At 35.3% G+C, this 15,472-nt stretch overlaps 2 protein-coding genes across 3 annotated transcripts; one reads left to right on the top strand and one right to left on the bottom strand.

Annotated features, from left to right (window-relative positions):
- Positions 1-10,344: 10,344 nt before the first annotated feature.
- Positions 10,345-13,027, top strand: LOC111006420 (protein FIZZY-RELATED 3). Its single transcript, XM_022278362.2, has 9 exons — positions 10,345-11,057; positions 11,149-11,271; positions 11,365-11,469; positions 11,573-11,752; positions 11,843-11,905; positions 11,995-12,189; positions 12,284-12,448; positions 12,538-12,606; positions 12,717-13,027. Exons 1-9 carry the CDS (start codon positions 10,581-10,583, stop codon positions 12,768-12,770), a joined length of 1,431 nt encoding a protein of 476 aa, XP_022134054.1. The 5' UTR covers positions 10,345-10,580; the 3' UTR covers positions 12,771-13,027.
- Positions 13,003-14,939, bottom strand: LOC111006421 (uncharacterized). 2 transcript variants are annotated; one of them, XM_022278364.2, is made up of 6 exons: positions 14,752-14,939; positions 14,558-14,635; positions 14,398-14,460; positions 14,199-14,300; positions 13,534-13,792; positions 13,003-13,448 (listed from the first exon to the last, which is right to left on the bottom strand). In XM_022278364.2, the coding sequence occupies exons 1-6, from the start codon at positions 14,827-14,829 to the stop codon at positions 13,330-13,332; spliced, it is 699 nt and encodes a 232-aa protein (XP_022134056.1). In that variant the 5' UTR covers positions 14,830-14,939; the 3' UTR covers positions 13,003-13,329. The 2 variants fall into 2 exon arrangements, with proteins under 2 accessions (XP_022134056.1, XP_022134055.1); XM_022278363.2 differs by having other exon boundaries at positions 14,558-14,644; positions 14,752-14,938.
- Positions 14,940-15,472: the final 533 nt, after the last annotated feature.

Below are 15,472 nucleotides of genomic sequence, written 5' to 3'. Positions count from 1 at the left end.
AAATGGAAACTCTACCAATTTATGCTTTCTCCCTACGGCTTACCCATATTTCACAACTTCTCCTTTGACTTTCTTCCTTTCTATTTTTGAACTCCCTCCTAACGTTTTACATGCCATAATATGTTTGGGGATATGTATGTTACCAGTGCATACAAAAGTTGGTGTTGCAACAGAAGGAGATTTAGGTGAAAAGAGAGTTGTTGTATTGTGGAAGAAATCCATTGCTTTTGAAAACAATTTCGACACGACCATGGTGTTAAATCGTTCGTTCAACAATTGAAAACGAAGCTCAAAATATTTTTTTGTTAAAAACCAATGGAGTAAAACCTTTTCCTCTTCCGATTACTTCACAAGTAACCCATCGAGGTATAAAATAATAGAGGAAAAGACAAAAATATATAACGTTAAACAAAAATTAATTTAAAACGTAACTTCTAAATCTATAGTTATTTTGCTTTATTTCAAAAATAAAATAAAATAAAATACTCGTAAAATACATTTTTCTTTTGACATTCCCAACAGTTGGTGGTGGTCTATCGCGTGAAACCAAAAGTCAAGCCAGAAGGGTTATTTCTAAAAGTGGATTGTGGTCCTTAACAATACATGATTGTCTATACAACTTGAGAAGACAAAAAAGGCTTTAGAGATTAGTTAGAATAATGAAGAGAAAGGAAAAGGGAGGGATTAGGTGAAAGGGTTGTCAAGGTAATTGAAGAGAGTAGTAGCAATAGTAGTAGTAGGGGTGGATATATAGAATAGAATAGAAGAAGTGATGAAAAAAAGAGAGGTACAATAATGAGATGAGAGAAATGGTTAGTGAGGGAGGATCCGTAAAAGTAAAACTAATAAAAACCACCTGAAATGGGTTTAAAAATTGTGGAATCCAATGGCAGAAAGGTGAGTAAATAGGCTCACAAACTCACACAGAGATGCCCCAAAGAGCAGAGGATTAGTACATGGGTGCAGTCGTACCATTACCACCCTTTAATTTATTCACTGACTCTTCTTGTGCCAACGTACAATAATTCACAACTCTTCATAATATACACATCCAAATTAGAACAATCCCATTAATATAATATAATATATTCCAACGTAACTAGCTATAACTATACAAATTCAATTACAAGATGGATGGAATGGGAGCAAAGAGTCTGATTTTGAGGAAACACGACTGGGACTGTAGGCTATATGCTTGGCAATTGGCAGTCATCATTTTGCCGATCAGATCAGATCAGAAGAGCCACAAGAAATTGAAATATTGTGAAAGTAAAGTAACGGAATTAATAATTTTGTGAAAAAAAGAGGCTTTGATTCTGAATGCTGAATGCTCATGCATGCATGTACAGTAACCGGGGCCGACGTCCTTCCCTACATCTGCACAAGAGGGCCACGGACCCCAGGCCACACTATCATTCTAACTACATCATATATATATCTGTCATTTATATAATTTAATTCATAGATGTTAAAGAGTACATCTTTTAGCAAATATTTGTTAATATATTTTGATAGAAAGTTTACATTTCAGAATCTAAAGGTGTGACAATTGACATAAGGGAAGGAAGTGACCTATAGTATTATGGTATGATAGATGATGACGATCATCTCCATTGTTACGAGACTTTTTGAGATTTATATCCAAAGTGGACAATATCTCTCTATTGTGAGGATACTTGGGGGTACTAGGGTGCAAATTTCTATTAAAAATATCTTTGAAACATTACGGGCAAAGTTCAGGGTACAAAATTCTTTGTCATTAGTTCCATGCAAGAAAAAATTAAGCGTCAAATATCTAAATCTTTGGTTAAAATCTGAACAATTTATCGACTTGTACCTGCCATCATAGTCATATTATGACTGAGTTGATTTTAATTGGTTTTGTTCAGGTTAAGTTCGATTTTTTTGAATTAAATTTTGCTATTACTTTTTACTTTTTTTTTTTTTAAACGAATTCAACAAAGTCATATGCAACTGAAAATCTTATATATGATAGTGAATTAATAAAGCACGTAGATTTGATGAAATCGTTAGGTTAGACAAGATATGTATAGATATTCTGGGTGTGTAATTATTAAATATTCCCAAGGTCCTGAAACCTATTACAGGGTAGACCAGTTGATTATATTATGCTATATATTACAGCTTTTTAAGCTTATAATGACGAAGACTTTACTAATTTAGATGTCTTTTTGTCCGTCTCATCTGACTGGAACTTTGTTTTAACCTGGAGACTGAAAGGGTGTACGTAGATCCAACTTTTTAGTTGTCAAATATTTTATTGTTATATTCAAAATATTATTTTAAAATAAAACAATGGCTGTGAATATGTACAACTATGGCCTGTGTTTACATATACCTCTGACCTATTTGTAACTAATCATAAATGTATTACTGTATTAATCTTTTTTAATTAAAATAATAATAAATTTTAATGTTATAAAAACTTATTTAATATTAACAAATAATAAATAATTAAAATAAATTACATCAACTAAAATTATAAAATTTTATTAGAACAACCATGATTTAATATAAAATGTTATTAAATTGTATTGTTTGGAATTTTTCCAAAAAATAAAGTTCATATTTTCAAAAATGTATTGATATTAATTAATAATAATAAAGTAAAATTAATTAATTAAAAATTAAGTAGAAAATTGTATGAAATCACATGTGTTTTTATTAAAAGAAAAATTAATAGTGGTGTAAATAAAAAAATAAATAATAAAAATGTAAACAATTAATTAAAAAGTAAAAGGGCATGGTAAAAGTCGTAAAGTAATAATTATAAAAGGTGTGTGGACATGGAATAAGAAATAAGATTGAGATAGATAATAGGTTTTAGGAGAAGAATGAGATTACACACACCTGCAAAGTGATTACATATTGAAATAAACATGACTTAAATAATAGAAAAATACTCCTTCCTAAATCTACAATCGCAATATAGTTAGCTTAATTTGAAATTATAAAGGTTGATGCAGCACAATTTATATAATTTATAACCCAGGAGTCAAGCGGTCCTTTGCGCACTGTCTCTATATCTGTTATGTAAAGGATATTCCTTAAGGTCTCAAGTCATCCAAGATATCCCTTCGGGTCAAAAATTGCTATATAGTTAAAAAGAATCTCCAAACAACAGTTTCAAAAGCTTGAAACGGATTAATCTATGCGCAAACGCACGCAATCATACAACGTAATGAATGAAAGTATTCCATAAAGATATCGTTCTCGAATTCTTTAACTATTCAAACAGACTTTATTCTTCTATTATGCGCTTAATTTAGTTTTGCAAGTTCAAGAATTTTGAAATATTTAAAGAGAACTTTTTAATCAACAGCTCAAAACCCTATGTAGTACATATATAATGAAACTTTTCAAAAAAAAAAAAAGAAGAAGAAGAAAGAAAGTTGTGTATCCTCATAATTAATTCAAAGTTGGTCCAATTTAATGGAACTTTAGTTTCACTCTGTTAACCAGTATATTTAGATTAGTAGAACAAAATAATAGGATGAAGTGGGAAGCAAGAACTACTTTACAGTAATTGAATGATGTAATAACAAGTAGCCAATCATTTCACGTTCCAGACAATTAATATTATTAGTGTTATTATTGCAGGGTTCAATTAGGTTGAAAATAAGAACAATCTCTCTCCACTTAAGATTATAGGTAAATGGGCCTTTTGTACTGGAAATTAAAGAAGTTTAAAAAGTTGAAAAAGTTAAATCTCTTATTAGTTTTATTAATCGAGAACTGATGTTATATGAATAATCATTTCAGTGGAAGAACAGAAAGAACAGCTCAGATTACACCATTTTTGCAGAAACTCAAAGGCTTTATTCATGAAGTTTTTAATTTCTTCAGTTGGGTCCACTGTAGCCTATAGAACTTACTCCCCATAGATCACACATCATCCTCTTTACTTCTGTTGCTCCAGTTTTTGCAGAAACTAATTGCCCAAACCCTAAAATGGGAAAAATGCAGCTACCCTCCTCTAATAATTTTTCTTAAAATGGAATCAACCACTTAACCCCAACCGTAAAATATACCACAAATGTACGGTACAGTGGCAAGTGCTTAGGTATTGAGGTACCCTCTACTTTGAGGTCTTAAATTCGAGCCGTGTGTTGGTAAGCAACAAGCTCTATTTCGAAAAATTAAAAAGGTAAAAGATTGTAGAAAGATTTATATTTACCTTCCTCTAGGAAAAAAAAAGAGACAAAATCCTGTTGCCATTTTGGACAAATTTAAGATAAATGAGCAGAGACCACACAAATGTCTGCACACATTATGGCTTGAAAGAGATCAGAGGAAACACTGTGGAAGGAATGATGGTACCTTTGATCTGAAAAGCCTTACAGTTATCCAACACCATTAACAAATCAAAACATAAAGCAGCTGAGCTGATGATGATGATGATGGAGGTAAGAAACTGAAACAGAAGATATATCTTGGGGAAACCCCCAAAACAAAAGCCATCCACCAATTAAAAAAGGCACCCCAAATCAATAAAATCAAATTAATGGTACCAAAATTGTAAGCCAAGTACAGACATATCTGGGACCAAGGCCCTAGCTCCCATCAGAAAGATAATTAAAAATTCTGGACATGTGTCCTAAGAAAACCCTTTCCAAAAGTAAACCAAAAAAAAAATAAAGCACTCAAAATAGAACCACAGACATTACATAGTTTTACCACTTGTATCATGCACAACATCTTTTCCTCCTCTTTTCCTCACAAAAATCTATAAACTTTTTCACTTATACAAAATACCCAAATGAATTTAATGAAGTTGATTACATTATAACATGATAAAATTAAGATCTCAAATCAGAAGGATATATCCACAGTATATTACACCACAAGAAAGTGAGAGAGCCATTTATTGCCGCTGCAGCATCATCAAGATTCTCATAATACCAAAGGGGACCATTGGAGTTGAGTTAAAAACACCAACACCCCAACAAGAACACCCAATAAAGCCTGTGAATCTTGAAGATGCAGCAACAGCAAACAATGGCTGACGATTCTCCAGAGGATCGGTCGCGGCCAAGATTATGAACCAATAAAACAGGAGAAGAAAAAAGAAAGCATTTTGAGGGCAGAGGGGGAGGAGAGAAAATGAAATGGAGGGAGCTAGGGGAGAGCAGGCTTAGCTTGAAGAGAAGTGAAGATAAATGAAATGGTGTTTAGGAAATATGTATATATAGAGTTTGGCATTGGCATATGGAGGTGATGAAGAAAGCAAAGGGAAGGGGTTGTAAAAATTCTAATTAATAAGAGAGAGAATAAATGGTGTACCTACAACTAGAACAGTTAGCCATCGTAATCCTAGGTACCAGATTTACCAAAACCTTTAATCCTCTCTGACCACTTCTTTCTTTCCACACATGTCAATACAACATAAAACCAAATTAATCTTTCAGATCTTGGGATGTCTTCTTTTTGATTGGTAAATTGGGCCTTCATAATACTCATTCATCTAATTATGCATATTTTGATTGTGGAAGAGATTAAAGAGAGAGTTGGGGGAATAGTTTTTGAGTTGTTTTGTGTGCGTCCTTTGAGAGGGGGGGACGGCTCCGAATTGACATGACCCTGACCCTGACCCTGACCCACCCATGAAGCAAAAAGGTACAGTACTAAAATTTGGTGGCCTTCCTCATTTCTTTTCTTTTTTACTCTTTAATTAACCACAGTTTATGAGGGGTTTTGTATAAAGTGTGGTTGAATTATTTCGGTTTAAGACCTTCAAAATGTTTGTGGGTTTTTCGAGTTTTGAAGTTTTAACAACATATGGGAATGTTTTGGGATGAAGCTTTTTACAAAAGCATTTCAAAGTGCTGCTTGTAAAAGAAAATTTTGAAATTTGACTTTTGATATGATACCCAAATGCCCATTTAAGCTGTTTATGTTATATCTCCTTTGATATGGTGCATATATGTGATCTAAGTATTCCCATATATTCCTTCCCTATCGTCTCTCTCTTATTGAGTTATGTGTATATGTAAATAGAAGTAGAAGCTTGTCATTTAGAAGTGTCGTCCATTTATTTGGCTGTCATTAATTACTTGATTATAAATGTTCTTCTATTACGACAAATGTAGGGTATTTGAACTTTCAACTTTAAGAAGAGAAATAGATGTTTGCTGACTGTAATGACCAGCAAATTAGATTAAAAATCAATATCTTAAAACTTTAAAGTAAACTATTCCGTGGCCATCTTTAAATTGAAGAGTAAAATAGTGACGTAGCATTTTAAGAAGATGTTATTTCTATGTGAACTAATATTTTCTTAGATATTACTTATCGATAAATTTTTATCGGGTCATATTTCATTAAAAGCTCACTTGGTGGAGTATTATTATATGACACCCTATATTTCACTTAATTAAAAAGAAAAGAAATGTGGATAAAGTTTTGTCAAAGGAATCTGTCATGTCATATGCTATTGTTATTCACTTTTTTAAAGTTTTATTTCAAAAATTTTGTTTGAGAATTTTAAATACTAAAGACGAGATTGAAAAGTGAGGTAGAAATATGAATTCAAATTTCACCCAAGGGATACCATGAGCCTTACCGAAAGATTCAAAACCATTATAAGATATGATTTTATTTCTTAGTATAAAATGAACATTAATACTTCACTGAATTTGTATAATATATATTAAGTACTATGAAGATATACATATTAGAATATTATTTTATAAAGATATTCCTACCACCTAAAGAAAAAGTGTAATCGTTTTTCGATAGCTTCTTTTGTTTTCCCTTTTTTTTTTTAGTATCGATATTTTGTGTAATGAAAAAATAAAATAACTTATTTCTTTCTAAAATCTTGATGTACAACATGTCGTGCTTTTAAAAATATACACAAAACTTAAATTGTATTTTTCAGAAAAAGAAGATAAATCATTAATAAAAACAAAATATTGAGAGGTGAATATATACTATTATTTGGGAACCATAGATGTTATTTCCTATTAATTATTTGATAATAATTTCCACCCATTTTCTATATGGAAAATCCTTGGTTCCTTGATAGGAAGGAACAAATTTTGTCCTTGCCCGTTGAAAATTGACAAATTAAATTTTATAAAAAGTCACTAAGTTTGCATTTCTCTCCTTAGTTGTGAAATATTTAAGGGTGGCAAGGACAAAATTCATGTTACGATTAAGAAGCTAAGTATTTTCCTTCTTTATTTCTCATTTTGTTCTCTTACTCTTTCACTCTCGAGTAGGAAACAACGATGCCTGGGTGATCTTTGTTCATCGTCATAAAAGATCTTTGAAAAATAACTTTCTTACCTTTAATCGTCGTCTCATGTCGGAGAATAAATATTTGAAAAGTCTCCCAAATTAGGCAAGGACGGTAGTAGCATGCATTGAAATTTTAAAAAAATAATATTTTCTCCAACTCCAAAATGAAATTTGTTCTCGACATCGAGAGTCTCTTTGAATAACGAACAAGGGTTATGTTAAGTATATAAGAAATAGGAGTACTATATGTTGATTATCTAAACCTAGCATTAGAATATAGTGAAAAAGAAAGCAAAATGGGGGATATAAAGACTATAGGAGTTTGACTAATGGAAAATATAAAAATGACACAGAGATATAAAAGTGTTATGATGATAGTTTGTAGATACAAATAAAGAAATTAATTGGTAGTTGTGTTTGGTTAGAAAGAAATGACATCCCATCGAGAGAGTAGAGAAAAAGAAAGAAGCTGAAGAAAGGGGTTTTGCTTTAGTTGGAAGGAATGATATATGGTTCACACCAACTCCGCTATATGCTATGTGTGTTGTGTGTATGTGGGACTCTTGCTCTTCGGCCATTAACTTTCCCATTTTTGGTCCTTTCTTCTCTCTCTCTCTCTCTCTCATCTATTATCATATCAGGTTGTTGCCTTACCAATACCAATTTTCAACGTCTCTCTCTCTTCATCTCGACAATCATCCATTTTAGCTTTCATAGTTTGATTGTGGTTATAATGCAATGAAACCCTAGCTACTATGACTACGTCCAGTCCAGTTTTCACCTATGTACGAATTCTACCATGATTTGACAATAATGCAGCATACAAATCTCTCAATACTCTCTCTAGATTGGAATGAAAAGCTTCACCAATACTCACCAAAACAAGTTGCCGACAACGTACTACAATCCTAGAACTCTGTCCCTTCTGCTATGCTAATACACGGCCGTTGCACGCTCTATTTTGTGCCTCTTAGTCGTCATGAATTCTATGTTCGTGGAACAACACAACACACAAAACCTAAGCTAAAAGGTCTATAAAGAACTATGCGCTATAGCGTTGAGAAGCTAACAATAACATCTCAACGCTACGACTTGATAGCGTGAACGCCTGCACGCCTCTCCACGTTTTCTTCTTACTTGCGATAGCGTTGAGACGTTCTGCATAGCATCTCAACACTGTTCTCTCGACCAAGGAGCCATGTAGCAAATCTTCCTTCTATTCTGATTCCATGATCCCAACGATAATTTGGTTAAACTTGACCAATTATATTCATAAGTAATATCACGTAAAAAGAGGTGAAAACTATAGATACTAAATTGGATTGGAGGTAAAAAAAATTTTTAAGAAAAAGGTCCAAGGAATAATGTAATGACGTATTTCGTGATTGAAAGAAAAAAGGGAATTGGTAATTCCAAGGGTGTCGGATGAATTAATATGTGATGTGATTTAATGACGGCCAGGCGAATGGTATATCATCGGAGAAAAAGTCTGTCAATCTTTCAACTTTCAAGTTCCGCCATCTCCGTGGCTTGGGAGTGCGTGACTTCCTCTTCAACTTATTTGCTTCAGACCTCTCACTGCATATCAACCAACTCAAAACTTCTCGTTCTTCTCACACTTTCAACTTATCCTCTTCTTGCTGGGCTTTGCTTATTTGGCCCATTTTCACCTTTAATGGGCCGCACTATGGCCCGCCTATCCCATCAATCTTTCTTTTCTTTTTTCTTTTTACAGAGAAATTCGGCTTTGCTGTTTAATTGATTATCAATTTTTGTTTGTTTGTTTGTTTATAAGAAGAAAGAGATGATTTACTATTGAACTCAAACTACGAGTGGTAATAGTCTTGAGTTGGTTATCACATGATATACTTCCGCTTAATTGTTCATCTGAAGCTACAATTGAGAGGTAATTGCCTTCTTCAACTACAGTTTAGAGTTAGTAAGGAGTTGTTGATCTACTCAATTATATTGTCTTTTCTATTATTTATTATACTAATTGTTCACGCTTCTAATCTATATAGCTTTGTATTAGTGAAGCCTTCTTCCAATAAAAAAATTCTACTATTTTGAGAACACTTTTAGTTATCCATGTCCGCTTATTTTCAAATTCATCAATAGGAGATCTTATTCATAATTACAATCAAATTGTAATTTAATTTTCGTTAAAAAGAAACAACAATTATTAGTTTGCTATGAGTTAACATTTTGCCCTTGTTTTTCTCTCTAGTGTTGCATTGCATGAGCTAAAAAAAATGGATTGTTTTCTCTATTTCTGTTAGTACTTTAGATTTCAGAAACAAAACAACATTGAGAATATAGCTTAAAGTATATACTTTCAATTACAAGATGATGATTTGAAAGATCTATATGGAGCAACAAAAATTAGGGAAATTTTAAATAAGCATATGTATTATTTACAAAATATATGTACCTACCTTCCTTTGGAAAAAAAATATATGTAACTTGTAACTCAAGTCCAAAAATTCTTAGTGGGGTGTGTCATGGCGAGAATAGGAGTTCAATATTTGAATAACGGAAGTAGCCACTCTTTAGTGGATTGTTATATTTCGTCAGCTTGTAAATTGGTTTCTTCCTCGGTGTTGGTCAAACAAGTCATCGAAATTTTCCAACCGGTGTCCTGACATCTTGCAACATCCTAACCCCTAGCACCCCATATTAAACAAACTATACTATAAATTATATTAATTTATATTTGAATAATTAATGACTTTATATGCACGGTATAATATATAAGAAAAAAAAGGTGGGCCATCTCCAAGTTGGGGTTGGGTGGGTGTGGGAGCGTTTGAATCGGAACCACATGTTTCTTTCCCGCCAAAATTAATGGTGGGATGAATTGTAATGCATTCGATATGTGGAGCCCTTGGGAGATTTTAAATCGGGCTTCGACAGTGGGCTTAGAAGTTGCTTTCTGGGCCGGATCAGATCATGATCCAATCCGGTCCAAATTCAAGTTAACGAGGTACAAACCCTACCCGCCAGCTAAGGGAGGGAGATCTTGGTTTTTTTTTTAATATTTATTTTTACACACATGACCGTTGCAATGCAGAACTTTCCAAACAAGCCAGAAATTTTGAAAAAAAACGCTCCTTTTGTGTTTCTCCTTTATATTTCAGCCCGCTTCTTGACCGTTACCTCTTCGCCAGTGACCAGTGATCGGCAAAGAAGAGAGAAAGAAACAGAGAGGACTTGTATCAGTTTTCTCTGTTGCATTGATTTGATATTTTTATTCTTGTGCGAGATCCGGAAAGCGATTTTCTTTCTCAGATTTGAAGAAGAAAGAAGAATAGGATCATATGGATTCACCTCAAACAAAAAGTGGGCTCAATCTCCCAGCTGGAATGACCCAAAGGTCGCTTCGGCTCGAGACGTTTTCGGGTTCTTTTCGGGCGATATCGAGCCTCTCCTCGCCTTCCAAAACCTCTACTTGCAGCGACAGATTCATTCCCTGTAGATCCTCTTCCAGGCTGCACACATTTGGGCTGAATGAAAAGGCTTCCCCTGTGAAGGAAGGGGCTAACGAGGCGTATTCCAGGTTGTTGAAATCCGAGCTTTTTGGGTCTGATTTTGCTTCTTTTTCTCCTGCTGCAGGTTCCCAAGGCCAAGGCTCCCCAATGAGTAGTCCCAGCAAGAACATGCTCAGGTTCAAGACCGATCACTCCGCCCCTAATTCTCCTTATTCCCCTTCCATTTTCAGCCAAGATCCCGCTTTTCCTTCCGAAATCTCGACCCCTCCGAAGCCGCCTCGGAAAGTCCCCAAGACCCCACATAAGGTCTCTTCTCTCTTCTCAATTCTAACCTTCTCGTCTTGAACTCTGTTTCCTGTGTGTGTAGTCAGCTGAGTCCTTGATTCTGTTATTGCAGGTTCTTGATGCTCCCTCGCTTCAAGATGACTTCTACTTGAATCTTGTAGATTGGTCCTCACAGAATGTGTTGGCCGTGGGACTTGGAACTTGCGTTTACTTATGGAGTGCATCAAACTGCAAGGTAAATTCTCTACCACCAATTTACCAAACACCTCATTGATCAACTCCTATTCGAATTCAAACAAATGGGTGTGTGTGTTTATCCCATTTTCAGGTCACTAAGTTATGCGATTTGGGACCCAATGATGGTGTGTGCTCAGTTCAATGGACCAGAGAGGGTTCCTACATATCGATTGGTACAAATCTTGGCCAAGTCCAGGTAACACAATACAATAGAACATAAAGATTGGAAATTGAGTTCATGTTTCAGTTCTAAAATGTTTGTTTCCTTTTCTTTTTCTGTTGTTGTATGTGATTAATAGATATGGGATGGGAGTCAGTGCAAGAAAGTTAGAACCATGGGAGGGCATCAAACAAGAACAGGAGTGTTGGCATGGAATTCTAGGATATTAGCATCTGGAAGCAGAGACCGTAATATTCTTCAACATGACCTACGCGTTTCTAGTGAGTTTGTGAACAAGCTCGTAGGCCATAAATCTGAGGTGGGAACTTAATAACTGAGGCTAAATCACAGTTACCTTTGTAACAACGTTAAAAGCTTATGGATTCTTTTAAATCAATCCCCTGTGTAGGTATGTGGGTTAAAATGGTCAAACGATGACAGAGAGCTGGCCTCCGGTGGAAATGACAATCAGGTAGATATAGATATGATATCCATCCTGCAAAGAAAAGCCTCTTCCTTTGCGAACATTTAATAACAAAGCTTTTGTTGTGGTATCAACAGCTGTTGGTATGGAACCAGCATTCGCAGCAGCCTGTTTTGAGACTGACGGAGCACACGGCTGCAGTTAAGGCGATCGCCTGGTCGCCGCACCAGAGTGGCCTTCTTGCATCCGGTGGGGGAACTGCGGACCGATGCATTCGATTCTGGAATACTGCAAATGGCCACCAGTTGGAGTCTGTCGACACTGGAAGCCAGGTTTTGATTGCTTATGCTGCTTGTAAAGAACTGATATGATGGGAGCTGTTTCCCTCAGCTAAAACTTGATGAATTTTGTCAAATTCTTTCTCAGGTTTGCAATCTGGCATGGAGTAAAAACGTAAATGAACTTGTGAGCACGCATGGGTATTCCCAGAACCAGATTATGGTGTGGAAGTATCCATCAATGGGGAAGGTTGCTACTCTAACTGGACACACGATGAGGGTGTTGTACCTTGCAATGTCACCCGATGGCCAGGTATTTGTTCAAGTGTAATTAATTATCATAATATCCTCTTTCCCATAAGCAATTTCCTCTTTGAGAGTCTTATAAATGGCTTCTTGCAGACAATTGTAACAGGTGCTGGAGATGAAACTCTTCGGTTCTGGAATATCTTCCCATCAATGAAAACACAGGTAAAAAGGGGGTGACAGCAAAACAACCATCATCTTTCCAGAAAAATACTCTTCAGATTTTCCCTTCCCTTAATTTGCCTTAAGATTTAACGCTAACTTTGTTTTTCCAGACACCAGTCAGAGATACGGGCCTTTGGTCGCTCGGGCGAACCCAGATTCGGTGATGAATGCCTCACATCATCACATAGGGAAGCCAATTTTATTCATTCGTTTGTAAATGCAGTTTGATCCTGGCTCTGGAATTTCCACACAATTTTATTCAAAGAGTAACAGTGCGGTTGAACAATGAACAGTGAAGAGTATTCTCTCTGATTTGTAGAGAGTATGATATTGTTTGTATTCTGATTGTAAAGTATATGAATAAGAGTGTTCTTTTTTGGTTCTTGGTTCACACAATTTCAATGGAAGTCGTACTTCTATATTCATGGATTTAGATCTGAAAAGAACAAGTTAATAACAAGTAATCTAATGGCAGCCAAGTCTACTAAACAAATCTCATAAGTTAAATATGCGTTCTTATGACAATTAATAGCAAAAAGGTACCACTACGTCACTCAACAATCAACATAGTGATTTGAATCTTGATCGGATCCAAGCTTACAAAGCTCGATTCGATGTTGCCAGGGAACTCTGCTTCAGTCTGAAGGCTACCTTTTTGACTTGCTACATTTGGGTCTCTGGAGTAGGCTGAGGATTTAAGTTCTCATCCCAAATTTTGAAATTCTATTTTCTTGCCTGCAAGCTTTGACATATCAAATAAATCTCTCTTGACGACGATCTAGTAGCCTTGGGCCTCAACCAGGATGCCTTTCTGAACAGCGGTTTCAACATTCGGCTGAATTCTGGGGTAAATAATAAAGGAAGAAAGTAAGGATAATCCAAACATACATATCCTACATTAAAGTTTATGTGGAAATAATACTCTACCTTGGGTATCTTCACTCTCCAAAAGTTTTACGACGAGGTGGCCTCCTCTTTGTAGCAGACCATCATAATCTACAACTGAGGTTGAATCATCCACGCTGTCCTTTCCATGCATAACATCATCTCCAGAGCCTAATGCAGCTTCCCCAATAGCCAAATTAACTGCTTGCATCCCCAATTCAACTGATAAAGTCGCATCTCTAGTGGTGATTCCAGATACTGAGGGGCACATGTCGGAGAGTATTACAGAAAATCCTCTCTCCTGCAAGACCAATCAATAGACAATGTAACTTCTATTCTGTAACTTGCAAGATTTTCTTGCTCAATTACTGCACCTTCCCTCCGCACTCCTCGGGGGCAGGATTGCCGATAATATGTTTATGTTTTTACAGATATCAGACCATCAAAACCAAACCATTGCACGAATCTGGCAGTTCTATTCAATGCTATTGATATGGTTTATGCTAAAACCCGGATTAGGCAATTGAGTTTTTGAGTGATATGAGTAACATCATTCGAAGAGACTAGATGAAAAAAAAAATTCTTGAGAATACAACAGAAGAAATGTGAGGATATGCATTTGAAACTACATGACCAGTTGAGCTTATAGCATAGGTAAAAGTAAAATTATAAAACATTTCATACTTTTGATAAGTAAGCTAAGTTACCTTAGGAGACAGTGCCTTCAATTTGTTTCTGGGAAGGTTCATAACATCAGCAGAAACAGTTTGAACCCTTGAGTCACAATGCACATGAGGAACTTTTACCTTCTGTTCTGCAAGATCCACATTTCTTTTACGCATTATTACTATCTGAAAAAAAATGAGTTTCAGCAGAATGACAACCCAGTAAGAGATAACAGATCACCTTGAGATCAATACCCAAGACCGAGCCTCCATTCTTCAGAGGGCCCAGACTCTGGCAAGCCACCTGAAAGCAAGTGACGTAAATCATACTTCCCAACAAAAACAAATAAATAAAGAAGTAAAAGTTTGCGGAATGGATTTGAAAGCTGCAATATTGAGACCTGAAGCCAGGCACCGGGAGCACAACCAAGGTCCAAAACGGAGGAGCCAGAAGTTATCAATTTGAACTGCTTCTGAATCTGAAGCAGCTGTTATCAGCAGAAGACGAAATACATACACAGTTGATTTTGATTGGTGAGGGCGGAAGGTTACGAAGGAGGAAGAACAGAAGACGATGAGGGGAAGTAGGTTTTACCTTGAAGGCGGATCGTGCGACATAGCCAAGGCGCTGAGCCTCTCTGTAGAAGAAATCGGGTGTTCCTGCTCCACTCATTTCTTTCTTCCAAATGCTTCTAGGGTTTCAAATAACTTCAAAGACCAACGCCGTTGCCTATATTCGAACTTCCGTCGCATGAGCCTTTACGACGACGAGGGGATTCAGAATCAGAATTTTAGATTAATTTGGCCATCCTTCTTTTTATTTTTTTTTTTTTTTTTTTTTTTTTTCTGTCATTGCTCTTTGATAATTTTGAGTATAATATGTGAGAGCGGAAATTCGAACTCATGATTTTTTGGTGAGAGATAAGTGTTTTAACCACTTGAACTTAGTTTGACATAAGCAACTGTTAATACATGAGAATACTAACTAACTGTTAATACATGTCAAAGCGAGCATAGTTCAGCGATAATTAAAATATGTCTCCAACCAAGAGACTGTGAGTTCGAATCTCCTCCCCAACATATTGTACTAAGAAAAAAAACTGTTAATACATGATTAGTATCTAACTAATCCTAGCAATTGCTAATTAACAAGTACTTTACTCAATATCAAAAAAAAAAAAAAAAGTTCTTTACTCCATGTTATATTTATAATTTTTTTTGGTTATTTTTGTAATATTTTATATTAACTATGATAGATATATAGCAATAAAACCTGCACCCCACACCTGCCAAAAAACACTGTAATACTTGAGCAT

Source organism: Momordica charantia (assembly GCF_013281855.1).
Source record: "Momordica charantia cultivar OHB3-1 chromosome 4 unlocalized genomic scaffold, Mcharantia_2.0 BLBB01000004.1, whole genome shotgun sequence".
NCBI lineage: Eukaryota > Viridiplantae > Streptophyta > Magnoliopsida > Cucurbitales > Cucurbitaceae > Momordica > Momordica charantia.
The sequence above is the reverse complement of the archived record's forward strand: the minus strand, read 5'-3'. Positions and strand labels throughout refer to the sequence as shown.